Here is a 9,190-nt window from a genome sequence, read left to right as displayed (position 1 = left end):
CTCCCAGTAATTTTTTTCTTAATTCCATTTACCTTATTATACCTGTCCCTAACTCCAAAATTTCTTCCAAACCTATTTCTTCAACCTTGCCTCTGGCTCCATCACTTCCTGCTCATTAGCCTAATGATAATTCGAATTATAAACCCTGACAGAGAACCATGTGTTAAAGTTGTGATATGGGGGCAGGTTCTAAATTTAGAGCAGATGAATTATATTCGTGGCTTGAAAAATGCTAGATTGGAATATGGTGGGGTTAATGACAGAGTAAGATGCCATCTGTACAAAGTGATAACATATATTCCAGCTCTCTAAATTGCATGCTCTGGAACCATAAGCTCATTCTTATGGTATTTGCTAGGGATTCAATAGGATGAGCAGAAGAGCAAGAGAAAGAACATCCCTCTCTGATCTCATCCTGGTAGTGAAATGTTGGCAATACAAGTCTATTTTGGCTTATTGAAATAAGGTGTATATAGGAGGTCTTGTGGCAGGGTGGATAATGCCCCTACCTCTGAGACAGATGCTCTGGGTTTGAGTCCCACCCCAGGACTTGGTGGCCAAGGAAGGAGAATTCATAACGTTGCCAAACAGGTTGACTATCAGTCTGGAAGTCCTTCCAACATATGCTAATGGCAGGCGGTAAGTGTGGGCGAGATTCCTGGTCAGCTAGGTGATGGAAAGAAAATTGGAGCCTCTACCATCTCTATCCATAGCTCTGGACTACAACATGTATGTGTAAGTGCTGGTTGGCTCAGTTGGCTGGATGGCTGGCATGGATCAGATTGGTGCCAACAGCGCAGGGTTTGATTCCGGCTGGAGTGAATTTGGGATCTGCTTACTTGACCTACTTATGGTGGAGATCATTGTGTTGTGCCTTTGGGCAGAGAGCTGAAGAAAAATGTAATTTTTTTATATTCACCAGAGTGAAGTAAGAAAAATGGGTGATCTCATTTGTGTCTATTAGTCTTTTCTTGTTTGTTCTAGTCTCAGGGTGGGTATTTTGAGTGGCTTAGAAATGGTAGATTTCACTCTTATTTGATGTTAATCAGTTAGAGAATTACTCAAGATGCACAATGTTTCTGTTGTTTTATTTAGCCACTGGTGACAGCATTCTGCACTAGCCGCATTTTCAGTTGAAAAATGGGTGTCGACATTGGAGGGCTAGTCGCAATCATCCTGTTCTATTTGGTAATCCTAATTATTGGAATATGGGCAGCCTGGAAAAATAAAAGTAAACCAAGCCATGGTGAACTGCTTCGAAATGAAGTTATTATGATAGGACGAAGAGACATAGGTTTAACACTTGGCATTTTTACTATGACTGGTGAGCTTATTCATTTATTCTTACTTTTACACTTCCCAAAGATTAAAAGAGATATTAAGTAATTTTTAAAATATATATAGAGAGAAGAATTGCAATAGCATTTGCAATGCTACTTTGTTGAGAACTTTTCTCACTATCTTACCATTATTTCTTACCAAACTGAAAGCTGTCTATCTTGGGGAATGGACCACTTTCAATTTTGGGGTGCGGTGTCAGCACTGGTCACTCCCACATCATGTATAAATGGTTTGTGGTACAGTAAGCCTGCCTTTCCTCAGTTCCAGCTAGTAAAATCTCTGAATACCAATAGCAACTGGGTCCACATCAACTGGGAGCCTAATTGAAACCCCAAACTCATTGCACGTAGGACTTTTACAGTTAACAAGGAGAACAGACTTGCTCACACTGGCACTGGATTTAAATTCAAGTCCCAGAGACAGAAGGCTAATGTCTATTCCATTGCAATTCTCAATCCACCTAATAATGAAATAGTTACGTAATAAAATATGTAACAATAAATATTTTCTGCCAAGTCCTAACACTCTCCACAATTACTCCTGATGCTGACAACATAATCAGAGGGTCATCAGCTCTAAAGCCTCAGCAGTACCACCAGAAGGTTGGGTGCTACTGAGGCAGATTGGACTCCTCAGGGTCCCTTTAAGTGGAGGTACTTTCAGACATGTAAGTAAGAATTAAAAGTCCATGAAAAGCAGAAATGGGCTTGTCTGCATAACCAATTCTGCCTCTCTCCATTCCTTGAATTGAAGAGCGACTGTGTGCAAAGCTGCTTCTTCCATCAAATGGGTGCTTCATAGATGAGAGAGCAGGAAGATAAGGTGGAAGGCTCAAATTTATTCTGTTCCCCATTATCTGAACAATTACCCCAACCTTTGCCTATTGTGTGTAAGAGAAGGCCTCCTTTCTCCATCTCACCCAGGTGGGAATGCTGGAAATCCCGAGGCAATGTCAAAGTGGCAGATACCCTGCTCAAGTTCCTATGTTTAATGACCAGGGAATCAGTTTGCCCCCAGTGTTAATAATATAATAATGGCCCCATATATCAGATAATTTCCTTAATATTATAGATTATATATATTGTCATCTATGTAGCAAGGAACTGAAATTACAGGTATAATTTCTAATCATCTTATATCTGTCACATAGCCACTTGGGTTGGTGGTGCTTACATTAATGGCACAGCAGAGGGAGTCTATGCTGTTGGACTTGGATTTATCTGGACACAGGCTCCCATAGGATATGCAGTAAGTCTTATCTTCGGTAAGGAAAAATTGTTTTCTATAAATGTTCTGCATTTTCTTTGTTGATGTGAAAACATTAATTTGGAAGAAGTATGTAAATGCTTTGGGTTAAGCAATAATTAGGTTCCATTTCAATCATTTTGCTCTGTTAATCATTATATTATTCTCTTTGCAATGTGCAATGGTACAATTTTTCTTCAATACGGAAAAAAATAAAATTACCAAAAGCAACTAGGACTATTTTTAAGTAACAAATGTTTATATTATATCAAAAATACCTGGAAAAAACTTAGCAGGTCTGACAGCATCTGCGGAGAGGGATACAATTGATGTTTCGAGTCCGTGTGACCCTTCATCAGAACTAAAAAATATAGAAATGAGATGAAATATAAGCTGGTAGAGGGGGTTGGGACGGACAGGTAGAGCTCAATAGGGGGCCGGTGGTTCATCTCTACCTCTTAGCCCATTTCGATCCCTTCCTCCACCTCACCCCCACTAGGGCCATCTGCCACTAGCTTGTCCTGCTTGTTACCCTTAATGTCCGCATTAGCACATCCTTTAGATAATATCACCACCATCAACACCCCTTTGTCCTTTTGTCTATGGCATCTTTGGCAGTCTCTTCTTGGCCTCCACCTATCACTGGCCCCTATCGAGCCCTACCTGTCCCTCCCACCCACCTCTACCAGCTTATATTCCATCTCATTACTATATGTTTTAGTTCTGATGAAGGTTCATATGGACTCAAAATGTCAACTGTATCCCTCTCCGCAGTTGCTGTCAGGCCCGCTGGGTTTTTCCAGGTATTTTTGTTTTTATTCTAGATTTCCAGCATCCGCAGTATTTTGCTTTTATTTATATTATTTCACTCTTATATCTAGAACACTTGAATTTTTTTTAGTCACTCAGATATAGAATGGAGTTTTCCGCTCCCACTATCAGCCAGAATCATGGCAGGTGGGTACAATAAATCTGGTGTGATGGAAAAAGTCAGTTTCCCACCAGCAGGAAATTAGTCTGGAAGTTTGTTCTCTCAACTTTGATGGCAGGTTAAAAGCAGATTGAGTTTCTTGCTAATCTATGTCAGGGACCATATTTGCATTTACTAGCATCGCATGATTGCTCATTAAAAGGCCAGCTTGCTGGAATTGCTTGGTGTGACCAAGGGTCAGCTCATACATGGATATGAGCGAAAGACAGTCCCACAGATGCCTTAGCTTGTCTAGGGATGTAGTAGCTCATATTTGCCACCTTATCTGTGAGGAACCCATGCCACATGGACCAGGAGGGCATCCAATGCTGGTTGCTCTGAAAGTCATTGCCACACTGAACTTTTTTGCCAGTGGGCTCTTCCAGGGTTCCACTGGGGACCTTGGCAGAATCTTACAAATGGCAACACACAAATACATTTGAGAGGTGACAGATGCCCTTTTCAGTAAACATCACCAGTACATGCAGCTCTGCAAGGACGAAGCAAACCAGGCTGCCAGAGCTGTGGGATTTGCTGCAACGTCAAGCTTTCCACAATTGCAGGGCACCATCTACTGCACACATCTGGCCTTGAGATCTTCCTGGCAGCAGCCTGTGAGATTCATCAATAGAGAAGGATTTCACTGTCTGAATGTTCAGCTAATTTGTAATCACAGAAAGCAGATTCAGCATGTTTGTGCTAGGTACTCAGGGACCTCACATGGCTCTTACATTTTGAGTCACTTCAAGGTGCCAGAGATATTTCAGCAACCATGGTACTTAGAGGGTTGACCCCTCAGTGATAAGGGGTATCCTCAGAAGACAAGGCTAATGATGCCCATTTGTCAGGCACAGAACCCATCTGAAGAGAGAAACAATGCTGCACATTTTGCCACAAGGTTCTTAATAGGGAAAACCATTGGCCTCTTAAAGATGCACTTCTGGTGTCTGGTACATTCAGGCGGGGCCCTCTAATACTCACTGCAGAGAATTTCCTGTATCATTGTTGTTTGCTGCGCCCAGCAAAACCTTGGATGTGTGCCAAAAGGAGACATTGAGGAGCTAGACCTATCCTCAGACGGGAGGACTTGGAAGTGGATGAATCTGGAGAGGCCAAGTATTCAGACAAGCCACATGAGGAAGCTATTGCACAGGCGCAACATGGCAGATGTGCCTGTGACAGACACATAGCTACAAGATTTAAGAGGAATAAGGTGAAGACAAGTTCTCACACTCGAAGTTCCCCTCAGGCTTTGATGCATTTAACATTACAGAACCTTCATTCTCAGCATCAACATATTAGGAAAGGTCATCAATCTCACAATGATCACGGAAGCAGCGTATCTAATGATTGAGTCATCCTAGGAAAGTGCAGTAGTCTGGGGAACATGTGGCCACTATGGAATGTGATTAACATTCTGCTAGTGGACCTCCTTAAGCAACTACACATAGTGCAGAATTTTTTGTCCAGCGGGCTGGTGCATGCCTGACCTGAATGGGAGTGAAATAGTGCGCAATGACGTCGGGCGAGCATCCTGCGCACTCTCATGATCTTTTGGTGTGTGCGAGAGGTGGCAGCACACCCACTGACAATTAAGAGGCCTACTGAGGCTCTTAAGTAATTAATTCAGCTGCATTTTCGCTATCTGATCAACCATTCGGTTGGCGGGTGGGCGAGTAAGCCAGGCGGCCTTTGCATTTTTAACGAAATGGGATGAGGTTTCCAACACTTACTAAAAAAAAATTTTTAACACCCTTTTTAACATGTCCCTCTTCATGTGACTGAGTTACACATGGGGACATATTTATCCCATATGTAAAAAGTTTATTTTTGTATTTAAAATCTGCCAGCTCCCTGAGGCAGCTCTGTGCCTTCAGGGAGCTGTCACTGTGCGCTCCCCTACACATGCACACACTTCAGTGCCTGGTCTCCTCCCGCCCCCACCCTGGCAGCACTGAGGCTCTTAGCACACCTTTCACGCTGGCTAGTCATTAATTGGCCAGCCAGCATGAAGTCACGGTCAGAACTTGATCACAGGCAGCGATGGGCATCGCGGTTGTTCCCAGGTCCGCCCGCCTGACAGAAAGTCCTCCCCATAGTGCAGTCCTTTCAACCATGGCGAAACAAGTCAGTGGGCATTGCAGTTTTTAAGCAGCTGAAACGCCATTGCACAGATGGATGCATTTATGCCAGTGTGACAGCAGCTTAGCAAGGCAGCACTAACAGGAAAATTATTTGTCACTGGTCAGTACTTGACCATCTCAAGAGGGAGCAACATCCGGACAGCACCATGTCTTCAAAACCCAGGTCTCATGGATGAATAATGCAAAGGTTGCATCTTGATACTGAGCCCCAATATGCCTTCAGACATCAGGATGCAGTGACCTGTTACTCCACAGCATGCACCCAAAGCTGCAAGTTTGCTTGCATTATTCTCACAGAGAGTGGCTCAGCAGGATTATTATTTGATGATTTATAAACACTCATGACCCTGCATTTGTTGGAAGCCACCCAAGTCTACCTCCTTGGCATATGGGAGAGACGTGACCCAGTTAGCACTGACACAACAGTCAATGACAACTTCTCTTCATCGATACTGCTGAGCACTCAGGAGATGTGCCAAGGCATCACTTTCATTGCAATACAGTCCTCAACATTATCCATTTCACAAAATGCCAATCCTTTCTATCTACCCTATGTCAATGGGTGCACAGTCATGCAATGAATTCCATATTGATTTACATACTATGCCTTTACAGATGGATTCCATAAACCACTGCTAGGCAGCTGTTCAGAAGTAAAGTAAGATCCTCATAGGTAAGTAGATAGCTTTGCAGGGTGAGCACACATCTCTGACATCACACACTCATTTCTCCCTAGCAGACATTTCAAATGTCACTCAGTGAAACCTACTTCCATCACTCAGCATCATGCATGTGGAGAGTGGGAACTAAAAAATCAGTAATGTTCAGCCTTAAATGCAGAGACCAAAACAGGCTGTAAGGAGGCATGAAAGCCTATGGTGCTCGACAATGAATACGACTTTTCCCAAAAACTCACTGTCATAAAACGAATGCCATTGCAGAGTATACTTGGGAAAAAGGATTCTAAAATTGGTCGTGACAAATACTTGTTACAATCGCAAACTGCAGACATCAGTGTGACAGCATCAGAATAATTACTGACCTCAGTGAACAATTCTCCTGAGGCCAAATAATGTCTGCCTGAGATCCAAGAGTCATAGGTATCTTGCCCAGCCATCATTCTCACGTATGAAGTGCTTTTGTTAATGGTGCAGATGTAGAAATAAAGTCTAATCACTATGATGAGATTGAGTGAGAGTTAATGGAACTGAGATGGGGGCTAATTAGGGGGGTACATTTTGCCCGCTTTAATGAATGCAGGGCCTTGGATCACATTGTTTAGCCATTGACTAGTTGAGACTTGGAGAGATATAAATATGAACTGTAATTACAGTAGTTAAGAGTATATATAATGAATGAACACCCGTGCCACCATTGTGCATTCAAAACTTATTAATTTTTCAACCCTACCGCTATGTCTAGGTGCAGTCCTGAAATCCGCAGCATAGGTGAATTCAGTCCCCTGACTGTTATGCTGTGTTGCCTGAGATAGCTTTGGCAGGAGTCCCCTGGTGTCCTGAGACCAGGATGGCCCTGTCCTGCTAGGTCTGCCATGGAGCAGGTGCACCCTCCTTGGCCTGACCTACTGGAGTTAATAGAGTGGATTTGGAGCAGCAGGCAACCATGGAGTGTCCTGGGTGGATTCTCCTGGGGTGCTGATCTGATGCTTCTCCTCTCTTTGTGTGCCCGAGGGCCCCTCCCTGACTCCTCGAGGAGAAAGGGGACCCGGAGGGAGGTCGAGGTGCCCCGTACCTCTCTCGCTTAATCACTGCTGGAATGCACTCATGGCTAGGGCGATGGTGTGCAGGTCTGAGCGCAAATCCGGCAGACACTGCTGGCCCTGTGTCTCCAAGGTAGCTGCCACCCTTCCAATGGTGACTTTGATGTGCATGTATGCCAGAGCCATGGCATCAGTCAGAATCCTTCGTCACATGTCTGGTGACAGCCTCTGACAACTCTGTGTGATGTTTCCCTGCCTGTCTCTGCATCTCCAGCATTTCTCTCAGGGCTGATTCCAGAGGCTCATCATTGGACTCAGACTCAGCAGGGGCCTGGTCGCCAGCAGTCCTCTGAGTGTCAGAGACCTCAGCTGCCACTGCCTCTGCCTGTTGTGGACACATGTCCATGAGGCGATCGCTAGATTATGAATCCAAACCTACTCTAGAACCAGGTCCTACCGAGGTGTGTGTATCTGCACTGGTGGAGGGTGCAGGTGAATGCAATCAGAGATCTTCAATTGATGGCTTTCAGCATCTTCATCTGAGCTGGTTTGGGAGCTGGGGTAGAAATGCTCGTTTGAGAATGGCCTTTATGTTTTCTTGCCGGTAGCTGGAATAGAGAGAGGAGATAATTAGTGATTGACTAAGCAGACTGCAACATTCTAGGACACTCACAATCATCGTCCACATGTCATCAATGTATACCGCATGGATCCTCACTGGCCTTTTTGGGGAGACCAATCTCACCTTCCATGCAGGAACAATCTCTATCCTCTCCAGCGAGCTCTTCTGCCTGTGCCTCATGGGTGGAGACTGTCCTCAACTCTGGGGGTCCCCTTCTGGTCTTGGCTGTCTCTCATTTGGTGTGGGAGATCTTTTTTCTGCATAAAGATGGATGGATTGACTGTGGGCACTATGGATGAATGAACAGTTCAGAAGCATGCATGCCTGTTCTGTATGATGAATTCTCTCCAGTAAGGGAATGAGATGCTGTTTGTGCGAGTATTTACATGAGATGGTGATCTTAAAGTTGCTGGCAGACATTCAGTTCTATGTCCCATCTTCTGGTAGTGTGTGTGACATCCCTGCAGACTCTAACCCTTAGATTGTCTGATGCCCTTATGAAAAAGTGAGTTTGCAGTGAGTGGATTAAGTTTCACTTACCCTGGCGGAGCAGCTCAGACCATTCATCCTTTTCCTGCACTGCAAGGTGGTCCTTTTTTGTTGGCCACAGGTGCTGACCTCCCTGGCGACCTCCACCCAGGCTGGCGTGGTCAGGTGGGAGGACCTCTGCTCCCATCTCTTGGAAACAGGACCTACTGCCTTTCCTGGATGGTCTGGAGGAGAATCCTAGGGAGGCTTTGCTGAACCGTGGAGCGGAAAGTTTGGTTCTTTTGGAAGCCACTGAGAACCAGACCAAAACAACACACCTGGCCTGCAGTGAGTGAATGGCTGTGTGGATGCTGTGTAAACATGGCATAGGACTTTTGACCCCATGGCAGGGGTGAACAAACCCCTGCCTGGCCCGACATGAGATTCAACAAGCTCCTCGCTGATGAATAATTAATGAGCTGAAAAGTGGAAGGTTGCATGGATTAATCCAATCCATTGCCCAGTGAGAATCATGCTGACATTCCTGCCCACCACCGCACTTTGTCTCCAGAACGGAAAATTCCACCCATAGTCTTTGAGTTTGTAATTTTGATTTTTCTAGCTTTCTATGTGGAAGGCTCCTTGTAAATACTGACACACTCCTATGGATTTCCTATTCT

The 9,190-nt window shown here is 44.5% G+C and overlaps 1 protein-coding gene across 1 annotated transcript in view; it reads left to right on the top strand.

Moving 5' to 3' along the window:
* Positions 1-1,140: 1,140 nt before the first annotated feature.
* LOC121283889 (high-affinity choline transporter 1-like) overlaps positions 1,141-9,190 on the top strand; it is a 109,684-nt gene continuing 101,634 nt past the window's right edge. The window contains exons 1-2 of the mRNA XM_041198691.1: positions 1,141-1,324; positions 2,492-2,605. Coding sequence (XP_041054625.1) covers positions 1,141-1,324; positions 2,492-2,605 — 298 coding nt within the window. The remainder of the gene's footprint in view (positions 1,325-2,491; positions 2,606-9,190) is intronic.

This window comes from Carcharodon carcharias, chromosome 11 (genome assembly GCF_017639515.1).
Source record: "Carcharodon carcharias isolate sCarCar2 chromosome 11, sCarCar2.pri, whole genome shotgun sequence".
In the NCBI taxonomy this organism is placed as follows: Eukaryota; Metazoa; Chordata; class Chondrichthyes; order Lamniformes; family Lamnidae; genus Carcharodon; species Carcharodon carcharias.
Note: the sequence above shows the minus strand (reverse complement) of the source record. Positions and strands in the feature narration are given on the sequence as shown.